This window comes from Callorhinus ursinus, unplaced genomic scaffold (assembly GCF_003265705.2).
Source record: "Callorhinus ursinus isolate GAN/ISIS: 27379988/994484 unplaced genomic scaffold, GSC_fseal_2.0 scaffold57, whole genome shotgun sequence".
Lineage (NCBI taxonomy): Eukaryota > Metazoa > Chordata > Mammalia > Carnivora > Otariidae > Callorhinus > Callorhinus ursinus.
The window spans coordinates 6,345,154-6,365,101 of NW_027397119.1; the positions used below are offsets into that span (position 1 = coordinate 6,345,154).

General features: G+C 57.0%; 1 protein-coding gene across 7 annotated transcripts in view; it reads left to right on the forward strand.

Moving 5' to 3' along the window:
• PPFIA4 (PTPRF interacting protein alpha 4) overlaps positions 1-19,948 on the forward strand; it is a 73,988-nt gene that overhangs the window by 13,585 nt on the left and 40,455 nt on the right. For all 7 annotated transcript variants that reach the window (XR_012375791.1, XR_012375793.1, XR_012375792.1 and 4 more), the window contains exons 3-22: positions 2,620-2,721; positions 3,097-3,261; positions 3,562-3,636; positions 3,856-3,945; positions 4,526-4,717; positions 5,021-5,167; positions 5,405-5,539; positions 7,204-7,287; positions 7,549-7,680; positions 7,971-8,033; positions 8,702-8,793; positions 11,054-11,162; positions 12,716-12,924; positions 14,316-14,556; positions 15,007-15,042; positions 15,263-15,396; positions 15,710-15,876; positions 17,961-18,054; positions 18,559-18,640; positions 19,220-19,420. Coding sequence is in view for 4 of the 7 variants with exons in the window: in XM_073884476.1 (XP_073740577.1) it covers positions 2,620-2,721; positions 3,097-3,261; positions 3,562-3,636; positions 3,856-3,945; positions 4,526-4,717; positions 5,021-5,167; positions 5,405-5,539; positions 7,204-7,287; positions 7,549-7,680; positions 7,971-8,033; positions 8,702-8,793; positions 11,054-11,162; positions 12,716-12,924; positions 14,316-14,556; positions 15,007-15,042; positions 15,263-15,396; positions 15,710-15,876; positions 17,961-18,054; positions 18,559-18,640; positions 19,220-19,420 (2,550 nt within the window). In the remaining 3 variants the exon portion in view is untranslated. The remainder of the gene's footprint in view (positions 1-2,619; positions 2,722-3,096; positions 3,262-3,561; positions 3,637-3,855; positions 3,946-4,525; positions 4,718-5,020; positions 5,168-5,404; positions 5,540-7,203; positions 7,288-7,548; positions 7,681-7,970; positions 8,034-8,701; positions 8,794-11,053; positions 11,163-12,715; positions 12,925-14,315; positions 14,557-15,006; positions 15,043-15,262; positions 15,397-15,709; positions 15,877-17,960; positions 18,055-18,558; positions 18,641-19,219; positions 19,421-19,948) is intronic.

Sequence of the window (19,948 nt, forward strand, 5' to 3'; positions counted from 1 at the left end):
TGTGTGTGTGTGTGTGTGTGTGTGTGTGTGTGTGTGTGTGTGTGTGTATGGGGGGAAGGGGTTGCTGCCGGGACCGGGGAGGCAGCCGTGAGGAGCCACACACATGCCTTTTCCCCATGTGGGGAGAAGAATTAGGGTGAACCCAGGTGGGCTGCAGAAAGCTCCTGCCCAAGGCTCAGAAGTTGTGGGGGCAGAGTCTTGTGATGCTTCATCAACAGGGATATGGAGCCCTGCTGGTGAATGGGGTTCATGAGGCCCCGAACAAGCCGTAGATTGAAGGAGCCAGGCCCTGCCCTTGGGGCTCACAGACTAGAAAGGAGATAGATAAAAAGCCAAGTGATTGGAAGACCAGGCAGGGGAAGAGAAGAGTGGCCTTAAAGGCTGTTAAAACAGCATGGATGGTAGAAGTCACTTGTGCTAAGTGCTTTCAATACATTGGCTCATTTAGTCATTGTAGCAACACGGGAGGGAGGCCTCTACTTCTATCTTACAGATAAAGGCGGGGCTTCAAAGAGGCTAGGTAACTTGTCCAAGGTCCCACAGCTAACGGGACAGGGCTGGGATTTGATTCCAGCCCCACACTGGGAGCTGCAGGAAGGCAGGGATTATGTCTTTCTTGTCACTGTGTCCCCAGGGAAGAGCACAGGACCTGGTACACGGTCAGTGCTCACAGTACTTGTGGTTGAATGATGGGCTCCTAAGCTGGTGCTCTTGAGCTCTGTTCCAGACAGTACTTAGAGGAGGGACACAGCCTTCCACGGGGGAGTCTGGAAGGGTCCCAAGGAGGTGTATCCTTTCAGACGGGCTTTGAAAGATAGACGTGATTTCATCAGGTGGTGACAGAGGGTTGGGCTTTCCAGGGGGAGGTAGCCCACTGAGCAAAGGTGTGGAATCAGGACGGCTTGCTGGTGACTGGACATAGCAGGTGACCCAGGTTGACCAGGTCTTAGGGTGTATGAAAAGGAACCATGAGAGAGAAACTTGAAAACCAGGATAAGAAGCTTCTATTCAACATTGTGGACAACGCCGTGCTTTGGGAGATTGTCCTGGCAGCAGTGTGTCAGATGGGCTAGAGTTGGGGAGGAGGCTGATGTCCTGGGGTGGGGAGCCGGGGGGAAGAGAGCACAGGTCCTTTGGTGGGGGCGTCATGGTGTGGGGCTAGGGGCGTGCCGAGTCCTGTCTCTGGGTATAAGTATGTGTGTATGTGTGTGTGAGAGTGAGTGAGTGTGTGTGTGAGAGTGAGTGAGTGTGTGTGTGTGAGAGAGAGTATGTGTGAGTGTGAGCGAGCGTACGTGGTGCGTGTGTGAGTGGGTGTGCGTGAGAATGAGTGTGTGTACGTGTGAGAGTGAGTGTGTGTGTTTGTGGTGCGTGTGTGTGTGTGTGTGTGTGTAACCTGAGGAGTGGAGCAGCACTGGGGCTAGGCCTGGCTTTCTGGGTGTGAGATGTTTGGCCGCCTTTGGCCATGGCCTTGACAAAAAGGCAATAATCAAGGAACAGGGTTAGAGGTATGAGGCTTCTCAGGCTCTGGCATCCCTGGGCCCCTTGGCCCTTTCCCACAGCCTTTCTTGTCCCCTGTTGCCCGATCTGGAGCGATAAGAGGGGGTTGCTTCGGAATTCTTCCTTCAATCGTGAGTCCGTGGTGGATGAAGGAGGCTTCAGTTAGTAGAGGACCGCAGCCACCGTTCAGTCACTCCCAGACTCTGGGCATCCACAGAGTTTGGGTCATGTCTCTGAAACCTTTTCCGGAATGAGGTGATGTCTGCTTGAATAAACAGGATACGACGGACCTGGAACTGTGGGCCGGCCTCTCACCCTTGGACCCTGGCCCTGACTGAGATGGGTGGGCTGGAACCGTGTCTCCGCGTGTCTGGGTCTGACAGTGTGGGAGCAGGGCTCCTCGAAGGGACACTTTGAGCATGGGCACTCGGTAAGGCCAGAGCGAGTGCCCTGGCATCAGGCACCAGGATGCAGCCCTGGACTAAGGAAGCGGGATCCCTGGGATGTCGCCTAGAGCCACATGGCTGACCGGGCAGGTCTGCAGCCTCCCTTGCTTTCACCTACATCGGTCCTTATTTCAGTCCCCTTATTTCACCAGCCACCTGTAGCTTGCAAAGCCCCGGGGAGGGCGTGGGAGGGAGCTCCCTGGGGCACTCGCTTCAAAGCCCCCTCTCTTCCTTGTCTAATATCCGCCAGTCTCTGTTGGGGCCTCACCGTGCCAAACCAGAGGTGAGACTCCCCTCCTCTGTTTCTAAAGGATAATGTCATTAAACAGAAATACAAACTAGGGGAAAAGATATAATTGGGTTATATTGTTGGCTTGAGGAGGAAGGGGCTGCAGAGCAGATTCGGTGACTCTCTCGCTCTTGTTTCCACCTCTGTACCCCCCTCGTACCATAACACATACTTGGAGTGCACGGAGGACCCAGAGACGGGGACCCCTCTGGGGGCACACATGCTAGCTGCAGCTTATAGCCCTGCAATGTGGATGGGTGGGGGCTGTTCTGGGAGCAGGTGCCAGAAGTAAGGGATGGGTGAGGGGATCCCACCACGGATGTGGGCATGCAGGACACTGGTCAGGGGGCAAATCCCCGAGCACTCAGGGGCCTTGGGGGTTTTCAGGAATTTGCCACCTTAACCCGGGAGCTGAGCATGTGTCGGGAACAGCTTCTAGAAAGGGAGGAAGAGATATCAGAGCTGAAAGCAGAGCGGAATAACACAAGGGTAAGTGGGGTGACCTGGTGTGTGTGTGTTGGGGGGCGAACCCCCTGACCAAGGGTGTGGCCAGGGCCGGGCCCATCCCCGGCCCTGTGCTGACCTCTTCCTGTCTTATGTTCTGGGGTCAGTGCTGGGTTTTTCCACCCGTAGATGGGGGTGGCCCTGGGAAGGTTGGGGTCCTAGGACAGAGGCCAGGGCTGCTGGCTTGGGGAAGGTATTCAGTTGGGGCAGCGGCTGTTTACCGGCATGAAGCATTTCAACATTTTAACAACGGTGCACACGGCCCCACTCATGGCTCCTCGGCGGTCACGTGGCCCTGCTTCTAGCCCCTGGGGCACATGCTCACAGCCCTCCCTCTTGCCCTGCCCTGCGCCCTGCCAGTTGCTTCTGGAACATCTGGAGTGCCTGGTGTCCCGCCACGAGCGGTCACTGCGGATGACTGTGGTGAAGCGCCAGGCCCAGTCGCCTTCAGGGGTCTCCAGTGAGGTGGAGGTGCTGAAGGCCCTCAAGTCGCTGTTCGAACACCACAAGGCCCTGGATGAGAAGGTAGCCGGCGGGGCCCACCGCCTGGCCCACCCCACCATCCAGCCTTGCCTCCGTGTGTCCCTCCTTGGCGATTTCTGCATCCCGTGTTGAGGGAAAACTGCCCTCTAGCTTCGCAACTGGCCCCTCCTCCCACCAACCTAATTTCCAGGTCCTCCTGTCAGGTTCCCGCTCAGAGATGTGCCTCTTGGCAGGCCCCTCTCTTTGCCTTATGCCCCAGTGCTGGTAGATCAAGCCAGGCTCCTGCAGCCTGAGGCCCGTGGGGTCCCTGTGTCTTCGTCCATCCCCCCTTCCCTCTGGCAGGTGCGGGAGCGGCTCCGGGCGGCCCTGGAGCGAGTCACCACCTTGGAAGAGCAGCTCGCCGGGGCCCACCAGCAGGTAAGCTGCCTGCCCTCCCTCCACCTGCAGACTGCAGCTCCCGGTAGCCAAGGCGGGTTCACTGCTTTGCCCCCCTCTGTTGTGCATTGGATTTCTTCCCCAGTCATGGCTGGAGACCGCTAGCCAACTCGAGGCTGGGAGGAGGCAGGGGACTCAGAAGGGTCTGGAATATACAGGAACTTCTCTTTGACTCACTGCCCTGGGTGCTGTGCCCTACAGGTGTCTGCCCTGCAGCAGGGGGCCGGGGTTCTGGAGGGAGTGGCAGAAGAGGAGGGGACTGTGGAGCTGGGAACGAAGCGCCTGTGGAAGGTGGGTCATGGGGACTTGCATGGCAGGGGCAGGGTGGCCCCCAGACGGGACGCAAGGGCCCCACCCTGAATTTGTTCAGGAGAGCAAATGCTTGAATGAAATTTGGGGCTTTCTCCCATATTCCAATGTCTCTTTCCTTCTTTCCCCCACCCCATCTGCAAAGAAATCGGTAGATATTTTGTGTGTGTACCCAACATGCTGCTAGGCACATAATATGTTGTCCACTTGAAGGGTTAGGCGCCATCTACCTTGTGTGTCAGTGTCAGGCCAGATCCCTTTTCTCTCCCGGAGCCTTTGTTCCCTTAGTCAAGCTCCTTCTTGGGTTACAAGATTCTGAGACAGCAGGTAAACAAGAAACTACTGTTTTTTCAAAAGAAACGCAGGAGAGCAAGGGTGTTTTGTTTGGTCCCTGTCTGGAGCGAGCTCCTGGGGCCCAGAGGAAGGACGGTGGAGCTGGAGGTGTGTGCGGACTTTGGAGGCAGGGCTGTGATCTGCTCTGGGTGTGCCGTCCCTGGGGTGGGCCAGGGGCGCGGGCTGCCCTGGGCCCCGATGACTGACTGATGGCTCACTGTCCCTGGAGGATGACACGGGCCGGGTAGAGGAGCTGCAGGAGCTCCTGGAGAAGCAGAACTTTGAGTTGAGCCAGGCTCGGGAGCGACTGGTCACCCTGACGGCAACAGTGGCCGAGCTTGAGGAGGACCTGGGCACAGCCCGCCGGGACCTCATCAAGTCAGAGGAACTGGGCAGCAAGCATCAGCGGGACCTCCGGGAGGTGAGCTAGGGCCCCGGCCTGCCCCCATCTGGTTGCGTGCGGGCACTCAGCACTCCGGAGGGCAGCTGCCAGGATGCCCTAGGTGTGGAGGGAGGGCCAGGCCGGGGCTGGGGAGCTTAAGACTGAACACTGGGTGGGGTCCACTGTGCGGAGGAGCAGCGGGAGGGCTGGGTCAAGGTCAGAAACTGGCAGGGAGGCATGGGGAGGATACAGGCAGCCAGACGTTGGTGGGGAGATGCAGACAGGATGGGGGCAGGGAGAAGCTGATGCACTTCCCTCCCGTCCCCTCCTCTCCCGCCCTAGGCTCTGGCTCAGAAGGAAGACATGGAGGAGAGAATCACAACACTAGAGAAGCGCTACCTGGCTGCGCAGCGCGAGGCCACGTCCATCCATGACCTCAATGACAAACTGGAGAATGAGCTGGCCAATAAGGAGTCCCTGCACCGCCAGGTAACTCCTCCCGCTGGTGTGGGGGCAGGCACTGTACTTGACCCTGGCGGTCCTGAGGATCGTGCTGGAACCTTCCCCTCGTGGCCCAGGAGCCCCGGCATCATGGGCAGCCTAGAACCAGGTTGTCCTTGGCTTTTCTGGCCTGTCACCTGCTCTCTCCTGAGGCGGGGCCATGAGGTGGGGGAGGCTTCGGGGCTCCCTCTTGACTCTTGGTGCCCCCCCCCCCCACGGTGCCAGTGTGAGGAGAAGGCCCGGAACCTGCAGGAGCTGCTGGAGGTGGCAGAGCAGAAGCTGCAGCAGACGATGCGCAAGGCCGAGACGCTGCCAGAGGTGGAGGCTGAGCTGGCTCAGAGGATTGCAGCCCTCACCAAGGCAAGTGGGTCCAGAGCCCCGGGATCTGCCTCTGTCTCTGCTTCCCGAGCTCTTACGGAGCCAGGCAGTGCGTGGAGAGAGCGGGAGGCAGGCAGGGCTGGGAGCCAGGAAACTGCCTCTCACTGCACGACTCCGGGAAGCACCCTGTCTGTGTCTGTCTGTTGGAAAAGTAATCCCTGCCCTCGTCACCCCTCAGCGAAGTGACGGTCCCCTGAGGAGGGCTGCAGAAGTCCACGGAGAAGTAGATAAGACTGTGCCGAAGCAAAATGTTTTGATGATCATTTACACTATTGTATTAATAGTAGCTTTTGTTGGGGGCTGGAGTGGAAAAATTAGGACTTTTGTCTCTGGAAAGATGAAATCCAGGAGGAGATAGGATCAGAGTGGGTGGGGGGCAGCAGTGGGAGCGCAGGCTGAGCATGCCTTTCTTCATCAAACTGAAGCGTTCTGGATCTAGGGACCAAGTCTGGTTGCTTGAAGACTGCAGCTTTAGGATTAATAAAAGGGAATAGATTTGTACCTGATGGATAGTTAACTTTATGGAGGAATAATTTCTAAGAGGTAGGCAGGCTGAGATCATCGTTGAAGCTGGAAAGGCTGGGTAAATGCACGCACCTAGACATGCGGTGGGCTAATCAAGAGAATTTCAGAGTGTTTGCAGCGGGTTGGATGCTTTCAGGGGGACCTCATGTGGGGTCACCATAGCTACCCTCCCCCAACCCGTGGAGAGAAGGAAACCAGCAGTGGGTAAGCAGCAGGCCCCAGAGCCTCTGGAGGATAGAGGCTGGCTGCTTTGAGCATGTCATCATCTCTATGATGATAGGGTTAGACTTGGCGGTGTCAAAGGTCTTTCTCGCTCCTTGGGATGCAGTGCTGGGTTTAAGTGCAGTAGAGGATGCCACGTGTGGGATGCTGAGCTGTCAGCTTTCTTATCTGCCCAAACTGACAGGAGGGGATGGGCTGAAGTGATTCAGATGTTCAAATGAGTCATAGTAGGGGGCTTAAAGGAGGGATTTCCTGACTGTAGGATGTGTGCTAGTCTGGAATATCTTGTCAGCGGAGACTTGGGGTCTCCATCTGCCTGGGTGGGTAATAACCATGGCTAGCACTTGCTGAGTGTTTATTGCGTCCTAAGTGTTTGCCATGGATTATCTCATGTAGTCCTCACAATGGTCCAGTGGGCACAGGGGCTGTTACTATCCATATTTTACAGTTGAGGCAACTCAGGCACATAGAGATCCAATAACCTACCCGATGTCACACACCGGGGAAGAGAGGGAGTCGGGATTTGAACCCAGGCAGTCTGGCTTGCATTCATATTAAGTGCAGGTCCATCTACCTGGAAGCATAGAGGAGATTTATGGTAGCTCATGCTTTCAAGTGGAGATTTTTTCTGGACGTGGGGAGTCCATTGGGCTGCCAGCTCCAGGATGTTTTAAGGCAGGCCCTGAGTAGGAAGAACACCTGGCAGGGAGGAGAGAGTGCTTGGGAAGAAGGGCAGTGGTGGTGGCAGTTCTGGTCCAGGGTGAGAGGCTGAGGGCTGGGCTTCGTTTGTACCGAGGCCCTGATCCCCGAAGAGCCCCCTGGCACAGGGTGTGTGGGATGCGGGGCTGAGCAGGAGGGCAGGGGATCTACAGGCCACACTGACCCGTGTCCACCTCCAGGCTGAAGAAAGGCACGGCAGTATTGAGGAGCACCTGCGGCAGCTGGAGGGGCAGCTGGAGGAGAAGAACCAGGAGCTGGCGAGGGTGAGAGCACCGCGCTGGGCTCTCGGGCCCCCTCCTTGTCCCCAGAGCAGCCTCCCAGGATGGCGTGTGGACAGGCCTGAGAAGAGTGGGAGCTGGGAGGGGCCTGGCCAGGGACAGAACCATAGAGGGGCCGCAGGAGGTGGTCGGGGGAGCTGGAGAGCGGGCTCCGGGAGGACGAGTAGGGGACGGGTGAGTGGGGTGGAACCAGGCGGGAATGGGCGGCCCTGGGGTGACCTGGGACCAGGTGTGCTGGCTCTGCAGGTGCGCCAGCGGGAGAAGATGAACGAGGACCACAACAAGCGGCTGTCAGACACCGTGGACCGGCTGCTCAGCGAGTCCAACGAGCGCCTGCAGCTGCACCTCAAGGAGCGAATGGCCGCCCTGGAGGAGAAGGTGCGGTGGGTCGCGGGCCTGGGTGGGCGGGGCTGCCAGGGTGGGGCGGGGCGAGGGTGTGGGTGGAGCCGAGGGGAGGAGTTGGGATGCGAGAGGTTCGTCAGGGGCGGGGTGTGTCTGGGACGCAGACCTGGGTGGACGGACCTGGGGAGGCTGGAGAAAGGAGGAGCAGGAGGGGTGAGGAGGGGCGGGCTGGCCTGGAGAGTGGGGGCAGGGAGGGGAAGGCGCCGGCCGGTGCAGGAGTAGAGGAACCGGGGCGGGGTCCCTAGCTCCCAGCTGTTCTCCCCCAGAACACGTTGATCCAGGAGCTGGAGAGCTCCCAGCGGCAGATCGAGGAGCAGCACCATCACAAGGTACCAGCTGCTGGCCAGCCCGCCAGCCTGGCAGGGCCGGGCTTGCGGTGAGGAAGGAACATGACTGTGTTTCATGCAGCTGCTCTGACACCCAGCACCACGCTAGTCTGTGTACAGACGTGATTTCGCTGATCCTCGCTAGCGTCCAGCACGGTGGATGCATCGCCACCCACATGTAAAGAAGAGACGGAGGCCATAAGCACAGGGCATAGGGTGGGCCCCAGAGGCAGGGCCCAGGGTACGATTTGGTGGGGCCTCAGGCCAGGTGAGGCAGGAGACCTCCGGTGATTCTGAGAGGACTTGTCACTGGCCCTGCCTCAGCCCGGTCTGTGAGGTCTGGGTGGGCACCCTGCTCCCCTCAGCTGCCCAGCCGGTGTCGCCATGCGTCTGTGTGGTGGTGAGGGCTCCGCAGACCTATTCCGGTAGCATCCTTACCAAGACAGACGCTCTCCTGGCCCTGCCCTCCGCCTGCCCGCTGCCCGCCCTTCTGCTCACTTTCCAGTTGCACCTCTTCTCTTGGTGTTGTCTGTAGGCCTGCCGGGGGCCCCTGGCTTTGGACTTTGCAGGACACTCTTCTGCTTCTCCCCAACTCTGCTGTCCTCTTTGTGCCTCTCTCCCCTTTCCGCCCCTCCCTGGCCCCACCCTCACCCCGGGTCTGCCTGGCACAGGGCCGCCTGTCTGAAGAGATTGAGAAGCTGCGCCAAGAGGTGGACCAGCTGAAGGGTCGAGGGGGGCCGTTTGTGGATGGCGTCCACTCCAGGTACTGGAGCGCGGGAGGCTGGGCGTGCTGGGATGGGGTCCTGGATGGACCCTGAGGAAGGAGACTTCCTCCCACCAAAAGACCGCCCAGGACCTCAGGGTCCTCCTCCTATCCAGGGTGGGACCCTGAGGCTCCCAGAACGTGGCCAAAGTCACCTAGCTCACTTGGGCAGCGTAGAGGGAGCACCTGTCCTCTGAGGGATGCTGAGAGGCAAGTAAAGAGAGGATGCTCCTTCCCCAGAGCCATGGGACACGGGCCGCACTTCCTGATTCCTTGACAGAGGACATGCCATTGAGAGGGGCCTGCTGAGTTACATGCTCACCTATGTCCCACAGGACTTGCTCATGGAGAGTGTCTGGTTCATTCTAGTTCCTCGGAGACACCATCTTTAGGGCTCTGGAGGATTGTTGCTTGAGAGTTAAGGACCACACAGGTTCAGGCAGCAGGCAGTGGGCAGAAAGGCAGCATGAGAGACTGACATGAGGCATCCAGAACTTCCTCACAGTTGGAAGTTGAGAGGCCACGTCATGGTTGTGACCTCCCTTTTTCTGAAAACATTGTAAGAGGTGGAGAGTGGTGCTTTTCACCTACTGCTGGGATTAGGTCCATGTTTTAGGGAACTTCTGGATTTTTTCCACATTCTGTGAAGTGATTGACGTTGAACTCAGACCTCAGTCTTGCTGCCACTTCTCTGCCCAGAGAGGCAGGGTGAAGATTGAGGGTACTAGTGGGGGATACCCCTCAAGGTTCATGGCTCCTGGCTGTTTTCTTTCCAAACCAGTCTCACAGGAGGGAGTCTTTGAGGTTCCCTTCAGTCATGCTTTTGCTATGTCAGGGCAATAGGGATCCATTTCCCTGAAGAGTGGTTACAGGAAATGTGTACATACACATTTGTATGGAGGGGTAGGGCTTGCATTAGGGGAAGGGACATTGAACCTGAAGAAGAGAAGCCTGGGGGTGTCTGGGGTGGTAGAGACTTAAGTACCATCTTCAAGTTCATCAGGAATTATTGTTTAGGACAGCGTGGAGGGAAGCAGGGAACAGAGACAGGGAATAGTAGCTGGGATCCCTCTGACTTCTTCCTTTCCATAGGTTTCTCCAAAGAGAACCCCCCCCACCCCCCAATGAATACGACTCATGACTCAGAGAACACCAAGTTATTTCCCGCTGCTTGCTTTCCTTAATGGCTGAGCATTCTTGGCTTTGACCATAGAGAGACTGGACCCATCATGGAATTGGGACTGAGTTGGAGGAGAGAAGAGGGGGATAAGCAGGAACTCCCTTTTCCCTGCTCCATTTCCCTTATCCATTGTAGGCTTGCCCTGTCCCTCTGCCCTGGGCCCCCTCATGGGTTCCAAACTGGGAAGGCATCATAGGGAAGAAGAAGTGTCACTAGGGAAGGCTTCCAGACATTCCAGAGCATCATTACTGGGATTCTAAAGCCTCAGGGTTGGAATAAACCCAGGGGGCATCTAAGTGGTTTTTCTAGCCCATGTATCTGATAGAGTGTCCGGGCCTCCTGAAGCTTCCTGGGGGAAAGGGAGTCGGCCTGGGTTGAATTTCGGCCAGGAACTCAGATTATGGGGAAATCCAAGGAAAGTTGCTGAGGAGAAGACAAAGAAACAAAGACCTTAGGGATTAAAAGGACCTTTAGAGACCCGCCCTTGCAAAGTCCCTCAGTGCCCGGAGCTCTCCAGCCCCGTTCTTGTCAGATGGCCCGAGAGCCAGGGTTGAATACCTCTGATGGAGAGCTCAGCTCTTTATTTTTTTATTTTTTTTAAAGATTTTATTTATTTATTGGACAGAGAGAGACAGCGAGAGCAGGAACACAAGCAGGGGGAGTGGGAGAGGGAGAAGCAGGCTTCCTGCTGAGCAGGGAGCCCGATGTGGGACTCGATCCCAGGACCCTGGGATCATGACCTGGAGAGCTCAGCTCTTTAAAAGCCACCAGTTGCATCATAAACCAAATCTTACCATCCGAAGGTGCTTCTTATGTTAAATGGAAAGCTGCTTCCCTAGAACGTTCTCCCCTGGATCATTCTGATCCCTAGGGCACCAGAAAATAAATCGAATCTCTTGTTTACACGGCAGCCCTTAAACCATTTCCAGTAGCTTTCTGCCAGCTAAGACTTCTCTTCGCCAAGCCAAAGATCCCTTAACTCTTTGGACCTAGTGGGTGTGAGCTGGGGCTCTCAGTCCTCAGGGCTGGTCTTTTCTTCCCCCCCGCCCCCGCCGCGGCACCCCTCCCCAACCACTCAAGGTCGCACATGGGCAGCGCAGCGGATGTGCGGTTCTCCCTGAGTGCAGCCACCCACGCGCCCTCAAGCCTGCACCGCCGCTACTCAGCGCTGCGGGAGGAGTCTGCCAAGGTGAGGGGTGGAGGGGTGAGTGTGGAGGGGTCTCCCCGGGGAGTTTGGGGTCAGTTCGGCCGTGTGCCTGGCTCCAGTTTCACAGACGGCTGGCGTGCGGTGCAAATCCTCCCCCCCCCCACCCCCGTGTGGACAACAGCTGCAGCCCTGGGGTTGGGGCCATTGTTAGCTGCAACAGCTGTGCCCCCTCGCCTTGGCCTCCTGGTGGGCAAGTGGTGGGGCTGGCGGGCGGCCAGCCAGTCCCTGAGGCCCTACTGAAGCGTGTGCACGTGTGCCTGGGGGTGCAGGCGTGTGTTTCTGGCAGTCAGGGTGGGAGATGCAGGGGTGAGATGGAATTGGCCAGCTTTCTGGAACACAAGCTGTGGTTTATGGGGGAGATGAGGAAGGGATGGCAGGTTTAAGTGGCCCTGGGGAGATGGCACCTGAAGTTTTCTGAGAAGCAGCTTTGCGTTCCTGCTGAGACTGCCTGGGGGGCGGGGAGGGGGAGCAGGAAAGAACGGGGCAGAAGAGGACCAGGACCCACCTCATCTTCTATCTGGTGAAACGTGATTCCATCCTAGCGCCATAATTGTTAAGCATGCTGTGCCCTGAACCCAGGTCCTCCGTATGCTCTGAGGCACTGCAAGATACAGGTTAGAGAAGGAGGGAACTCCTAGCCTGCTGGGGGAGAATTCATCTCTGCCCTTAGGAAAGCCCTAGTCTGATGGGGTCACAGTCTGAAGGGATCTCTTTCTGCCCTCTCCCTTTCCTCTTTCTGTTGATAAGAACACAGCAGGTGCCCAGGAGCTAGAAAAGAGCCCTAATGGGAAGTTGGGGGTCTGGGTCCTAGAGGATGGGGTTGGAGCACCTCTCTGTCCCTGGCCCCCCTGCTCTTCTGGCTCGCTCAGCCCACTTCTGTGCTCTTTCCTCTTCTGGGCCTTTATCCACTGAAGAGGTTTGTAGGGTGACTTCTGAGACCACCACTTCTCAGGGCTGGGTACGGGATCCTGCGATGTGCTGAAACCCTGGGAGACGCAGGACAGACAGGACTGCTTGGCTTCTCTTGTGCCCTGGATCTAGTTACTCTTTGAGAGTTTGTATTCATGGAAAGGGGTAGCCTTTATATAGTGCCAGACACTGTGCTAAGTGCTTTCCATGCATGTCCTCACTCTGTTCTCACGATTACCTACAACGTAGGTAGGTACTATTACCATCCCCGTTTTACAGATGAAGAAACTGAGGCCCAGAGAGGTGAAACAATTTTACCTCCGTTGCACAGCTAATAATCAGATTTCAAAGCAAGGCAGTTTCTTTCTGGAATCTGTTCCTAACCACTCTGCTACCTGGCTCCTTGAATTGGGGTAGTATTTCTTAGACTCTAATGGGCAAATAAATCACCTGGGAAATTGGTTAAAATGCAGATTCTGAATCAGTAGGTCTGGGGTGGGGCCTGACATTTTGCACTTTTAACGAGTCCCCAGGAGGTGCCAGTGCTGCTGGGATAGGTGGGGAGGGGCCTGCTCCTCAGCAGTCTGGTGTGTCTTATTCCTACTCTTCTCCCCTCCTTTACTAAGGACTGGGAGCCCTCTCCACTGCCTGGGGTGCTGGCCCCCACAGCCGCCCCTGCCTTTGACAGTGACCCCGAGATCTCCGACGTGGATGAGGATGAGCCAGGGGGTCTGGTGGGCTCCGTGGATGTTGTCTCCCCCAGTGGCCACTCGGATGCCCAGACCCTGGCCATGATGCTGCAGGAGCAGCTGGATGCCATCAATGAGGAGATCAGGTTCGGGCTGGGGCGGAGGGTCTGGGAGGTGCCTTGTAGGACAGGGGCCACTTTAGGTTTGGGCACTGCAGGACAAATTCTACGTGTATCTGCTTGTCTCTTCTAGCTGCCCCTCTGAGTGCTCAGTCTAGGGACTCCGAGCGGGGGGCCTCAGGCCCCATGCCGGATGGAGAGGGGTGAGACCTCAGCCTGACTTCTCGGGCTTCATTTCCCCTCCCGGGGCTAGGGAGGCTGTGTTCCTGCAGCTCCTGCGGCTGAGACTGGAGACCCCCGACCGAGACCACCTCAGGGGGAGAACTTTGTAGATGCTCCGGTCAGTCTGCCCCTGCATCTCTCGGGGAGGCAGCATTATTTCCGTTGTTCAGCCAAGGGAACCGAGACCAGAGAGGTTAAGGGATCTGCCCGAAGCCCCACAGTAAGTGGCGGGGCCAGGATTCACACTCAGGTCTGCACTCTGTGTGTTGTAGCATTCCTCCCATCCCTAATGAGGCGTCGAACAGAAACCCGTGGCAGGGAAAGCGATCAAGACCTGCACTTTACCCTGCCTTCGTAGGAGGTTTGTGAATGTTTATGACCAGCGGCAAGGACAAATCTGAGCCAGAGGGCTCAGAGCTCATAGGGCTATAGGGGACATCTGGTTCCATGGTTCCCACACTTTTGGATTTCACAGACCAGTTAGAAAGAAAACACACACACGAGAGAGAAGGGTAGTAACCTAGGGCTGCCAACTTTTATTCTGCAAAGGAACCCATGAAAAGTAACTGCTGTCCCCTATCACAACCATCCTACAAAAGAAAGGGCATATTAACACCCCTCACGTTGGAAAGACAGACTCAGAATAAAGACAAGTCCAGCTCCTAACGGACAGTTGGCATTGTCACATCAACACATGCGTGTGTGTACATGTGTGTGAGGCTGTGTACACATGCCCCCCCCCCCCAGGATTATCATGGGTTTTCTCATTTTTCATGGAACACGGAAAACTCCATCAGGGGTCAGCGTCAGTTAAAGGACCTGGGTTGGGGGGCGGCTGGCTTGGACATCGCATGGGTCTCGTGGGAAACTGAGGCCAAAGAGTCTAACTCTAGGTGGTCCAGGTAGTCAGTGGTAGGTCAAGAATTCTGCCTTCCAGGCTGGTTTGTATCCCACTGACTAAATTCCTCCTTTGTTGAGCTGGGGAGTTTTGTTACGTGAAGTCAGCTAACAAGACAGACAGAGGAATGTTTCTGAGCTGCAGTGGGAAGATCGAGCTGTGTCCACGAGGCCTGGCGTGTCCCAGCGATGCCTGAAACAGTGCCGCGTTCCCCAGAGTGGGGAGTGCGGTGCCGGCACCTGCCTCCTGCTGGGCCTCGCTGGGGCCAGTGCAACGCCTGGTTCTGCTTGCCTCCCAGGATGATCCAGGAAGAGAAGGAGTCCACGGAGCTGCGTGCCGAGGAGATTGAGGCTCGAGTGACCAGCGGCAGCATGGAGGCCCTCAACCTGACCCAGCTGCGGAAACGCGGCTCCATTCCTACCTCTCTGACTGCCTTGTCCCTGGCTAGTGCGTCCCCCCCGCTCAGCGGCCGCTCCACGCCTAAGCTTACCTCCCGCAGTGCTGCCCAGGACCTGGACCGCATGGGGGTCATGACCCTGGTGAGAGCCTTGGGACAGTTGATGAACAGCCCTAGTCAACTCTGGGCTCTGCTTTGGGGGCTGGCCGAGGGTCGCTGCGAAGGCTTGGCAGGGCTCACTCCTTCTCAGCTGGGCCTGGCATCCTCTTCCCACGACGTGTGTAGACCCCAGCGTGTCAGGCGGCCAACATGTCCCTCTGGCCTGCGCCCGTCATGTCTTCCGCAACCCTTTCTCTTGGATAAGTGCAGAATGCTTAAGAAACTCACCCCCTGCCCATACCTCTCCCTCTCTTCCAGAGGTGGCCTTGACTTATTTTTCCAGGCTAGCTTTTTTCTGCTGGGGTGTTCTCTCTCGGCCTGTGTAAGGCACTGAATCCTATCGTCTCCTCCTAAGACCACTGGGCTCCCCTTGGGGTGGACTTTTGGGCATCCGGAGGGTGATGCTGAGCTCACCCTTCACTCTCTCTTCCAGCCCAGTGACTTAAGAAAGCATAGGAGGAAACTGCTGGTGAGTGCTGCCCGATGACCCAGGTACTAACGGGTGAATTCTCCCAGGCCCTTCCCTTTTGGCTTCTCTCCCCTGGCTGGGCCCTTGAGTCTGAGTCTGGGCTCAGAGAGGGCCCCATTCTTCCCACTGCATTTCTCCAAGCTCCTCTGCCTCGTCTGGGCTGGGTAGGCAGGCCCCAGATCTCTCCCTCTATCCCCTGACGGCTTCACTGTCTGTTCAGTCGCCAGTGTCTCGGGAAGAGAACCGAGAGGATAAAGCCACCATAAAATGTGAGACTTCTCCTCCTTCCTCACCCAGGACGCTGCGGCTAGAGAAGCTTGGCCATCCAGCCCTGAGCCAGGAAGAAGGCAAAAGGTAAGTGGCACGGGCCCCACCTTGAGTCCCTCTACGGCCAAGGTCATCTCATCCCTCCCCCTGCCTCTGGAGGGACGGAGTCTCACCTGTCCAGGTGTCTGAACATCTCGCTTCTCTCTGAAACACTGTCAGGGAAGGACATTCCCATGTCTCCTTCGTCACCTGCTCTGATCATAACCTGCACCACCCCCCCCGCCCCGCCCCGCAACCTCTGCTGCTTACCCTAAGTCCTTCCAGAGGTCTTACTCCCAGGTCTCCTGTTATAATGAAAGCATGTTTCTTTTCATTCCGCCCCCTCGTGGCCGTCCTATAGTGCTCTGGAGGATCCGGGCAGCAACCCAAGCAGCAGCGACGGCAGCCAGGACTCCTTGCACAAGGGCGCCAAGCGCAAGGGCATCAAGTCGTCCATCGGCCGCCTGTTCGGGAAGAAGGAGAAGGGCCGGCTAATCCAGCTGAGCCGGGATGGAGCCACGGGCCATGGTGTCTGTCCACGTCCTAGGGAGTGGGTTCAAGCAGAGGGGCCAGAGCAGGAGGGAGTCCTGGGATCCTGCCTTCTCCGCCTGCCTCCCAGGGGGCCCGTGGGTGGAAGCCACAGGTCAGGCAGATTTCAGCTCCGGAGAGGAGAGGCGAGGCAGGTGGTTTGGGTTAGAGCTGTTTCACAGGGCCAAGGGCTGCCGCAGGAGCCGCTGGCTCCCACCACTGGAAGCGTCCGGCTGCAGGTGGGTGGCTCTACCTGGAATGGATTCCTGTATGGGCGAGAGGTTGGACCTCTGAGGTTTCTTGCAGTTTGAAGGTTTTCTGATGTACCGTGCTCAGGACTTTCGGGAGGAATCTCTGGGTTCTTTCTTGAGGAGAATCGGTTCTTGATTAGAACTTATTTCTAGTACATCTGGCCTCCAGGATGCAACATGTCATAATGCCTATTGATGGCTTCATAGATACTCGGAAATGCTTGGGCGGGAGTAGCATTACCACTTCTGTGCTAATATAAAGTTCTTGTGTGTGCTTGGCACCTGGCGGGTACACAACAAATGTCGGCCGTCTTTCTCCGCCCTCCCCTATTCCTGCTTTCCTTTCCTTCCTCCCCTCCCTTCCTCCTCTTTCCCTCATCTACCAGTCATTTGTTCAACAGACATTTATTGAATAACTACCGTATACAAGGCTCAGCATTAGGTGTTGTTGGAACAATAGGCCTTTCCCTCAAGGAGCTCAGTGTCTCCTGGAAAGGAAAAAAGATAATATGTATATAAAGAGATGATTCCAGAACGGCGTAATGATAGCAGTATGCTTCAGGTGCTTCTGGAACGGAGAACTCAGCCGTGGAGTGGTAGGGACACCAGCAGTGGCTTCCTCTGCTAGGCAACCGCTGGGCTGAAGCGGGAAGGCTGCATAGGAAGTGGCCAAGCCAAGAAGAGTTGTGTGTGAGGGGACCGGGGGTCTGGGAGAGGTAGGTTCTGGGCGCAGGAGCTCTGTACACAATCGAGTCTATTCAGAGCGGGGGAGAGAGAGGCTGGGAGGAGTGGAGGAGTGGCTGTGGACCCTAGGCTGGGCCCAGCTCAGAAGGGCCTTGAGAAGTTCTCCCAAGGCAGTGGGAGCATTGACAATTGCGTGCAGGATGAGGGCCTGATTGATGAGAAGAAAGGAACCTCTGAACCCAAAGGCATAATTAGACCTCCCTGCACCTCAGAGAAGGTGTGGATCAGAAGCTAGTTAACTGAGTGAGGAGGAAGAGGAGGAGGAAAGGCACCTCTCGCCTGGGTGGGGAATGAGGTGCAGCACCCTGCCCCCAGCCCTCAGGAGCTGACACAGATGGGGCTGGGAGGGGGCCGAGAAGGTCTGATCTGTGGAAGAGGTGTTCTGTGGGAAGTCTTAGGATTTTCTACGCTCCCCGCACCCTGGCGGCACCTAACCCTAAGACGGCATCTCACCTCGGCTTCTGGATCGCCCACACCTACGGCCGGCCGCACTGTGTGGTGTGCCCAGAACTTGATGAATTCTAAGATGTGGCGCCTGCCATGAACTCTGTAGGGGTCTGGTGTCCTTTTCAGGAGATCCTTAATAGAAGAAGACCGAGCTAGGAATGTTCCCCCGTGGGGTTCGTGCAAGTGTGCTTCCTGAAAAAGAGGCCGAGGGGCACGTCTCTCAGTGTGCCCGTCTTCCCACCCCCAGCCGGGTCAGGATAATCCTCTCTGAGCCCAGAGCCCACTCACGTCTGGCTCTCCGGATTTCCTTTGCACCTTGGTTTGGAGGAGAGCAATGTTCGGTCTAGGTTTCTGCTGCTGAAAGGGTAGGACAGCCTCAGTCCATCTGGCTGGAAAATGCCTCCAGGGTTGCGGCTCTCTGGGGGAGACTCTCTGGGCTAGGGGACCCGTTTGATGCCACTGTGGGGCCACCCTGGATGTAGGGACATCGAGCGGAGGCTCTAGGAATAATGAATGGTCCCATCAGGCCTCCTGGGTTGTTAAACATCGAGGAGCCTCCTGGGGGTCTGCTCCCCAATCCTGGCCCAGGCCAAGGGAGGAAAAGGAGAGGGCCTGGCTCACATGTCTTCTCTTCCCTTCTAGTTCTGCTGACAGACTCCGAGCTTGGTCTGCAGGAGCCCATGGTGCCTGCCAAGCTGGGGACCCAGGCAGAGAAGGACCGGCGGCTGAAGAAGAAGTAAGAGCCACAGGCCAGGGTGGCGCCCAGCACCTCACCCACTGTCCTTCCCTTGGTTTGCCATGGGACTGAGCATTTCTAGGTGCCACGGGACTGAGCTCAGGCAGCCAGAACCGGATCAAGGCCCTTTCTGAACTGAGTTGGCCTGGTCCCCCTGGGCACAGCAGGGACTAGGAGGTGGTTTTTACTATGACCCAAGGGAGAAGGAGGCTGGGGGGCTGTGGGAAGGTGACCTACGACCTGTGGGTCTCTGGCGGAGCAGACTGAAATGTCTATGGGTCAGGCCATGTGCAAACAAAGTCAGAGCCCCTTGCCCTCTGGGGATGGAGAGGAGTGCTGCCCCATGGCTTGGCATCATACTGCTTCAGGCACAGAGCAGGGGTAGCAGTGCAGTGGTGGGGAGTTGGGTTGTGGGAGTCCCACTTAGCATAGTCCATGGCCCCTGGAGTAGGCATGGTTGGGAGAAAAGGAGACTAGTGAGTCTGTTCTTCCTCTTCCTGCAAGACACCAGCTGCTTGAAGACGCCCGCAGAAAAGGAATGCCTTTTGCCCAGTGGGATGGCCCTACTGTGGTCTCCTGGCTGGAGGTAAGCCTAGGCAGAGGGAGTCTACTCAGGGGACTCGTGGGAAGGATGTGCAGTGTGGGACGAGGACTCCTCGGGTAGGTAGAGGGGTGGTGTCCGTAGAACTTTCCCAGCTTGTTTCTCCCCTTCCAAGTACACATGTGGCATGCCTAGCACTTAGCCCCGCTCCCTTCCCCAGCAAATGCCCGTACCAGTTACTGTGCAGGGCAGAACTGATGCCACTTACTGCTGATGCCTCACAGGTAGCTTGGTTTGGGTTAGGGGAACTAAGTATCACTGAGCCATAGGCTTTCACAGGCAATTTGACTCCCTCTATAGGCTGTCCCCTGGACCTGATCACTCATGTGATGTTGGGAAAATCCCCACACATTCTCAGGCCTTAGATTTTCCATCTGTAAAATGGGCAAGAGAGGCATTTGGTGATTGTCATCTCTACATTTCTGAATTCTTCTGCTCTGTGTTTGCTCTTTTGAGACCATGGATGAGGCCTGGCCCTTGCTCCTTGATATTGTCAAGCTCCTGGCAGTGGGGCCCAGATCTCGGGGAAGGGGCTGAACTTACCCCCTGTGCCCGTATCTGCAGCTCTGGGTGGGGATGCCTGCTTGGTATGTGGCAGCCTGCCGGGCCAACGTCAAGAGTGGTGCCATCATGTCGGCCCTGTCAGACACGGAGATCCAGCGTGAGATTGGCATCAGCAACGCCCTGCACCGGCTCAAGCTCCGGCTAGCCATCCAGGAGATGGTGTCGCTGACCAGCCCCTCTGCCCCACCCACCTCCAGGACTGTGAGTGGCGTCTCCCTCACCCAGGATGTTTTTCGGAAGTCCTGGGATAGTATTTGCAAATTTTCCCATTGGTCTTTGGGAAGATGGTAACATTGATTCCTGCCCCTTCTGGTCCCTCAAAGGGCTCAGCCTGGTCTCCGGGGTGGCGGGGGTGGGGGGGTGACACTGATTCCAGGAGGCTCCCAGCAGCCTCGTTCCCTGCCTTCACATACCACTAGTGGGCCCCATCTCCCTATACCCACTCCGCCAACAATTGCAGATCTCTGGGCAGAGTTTCCAAGGGCAGGGCTTCCAGGGGTTCTGTGTTGTTGCTGGACTCAGGGAGGCGGAGGGACAGGGCATTTGTCCTGGTCCTCCAACCTCTCCAGCTGAGTGCAGACTAGTCCATGGACCCTCAGGGTAACATCATTCACTGCTGTCCGTTTCTTTGATTGGGATCGGCCCCTTTTCCACGATCGGTGCCATTCATTCATATTCATTCAGGAAACGTTTGTTGAGCATTTCTAGGTGCCAGGCACTGTGCCGAGC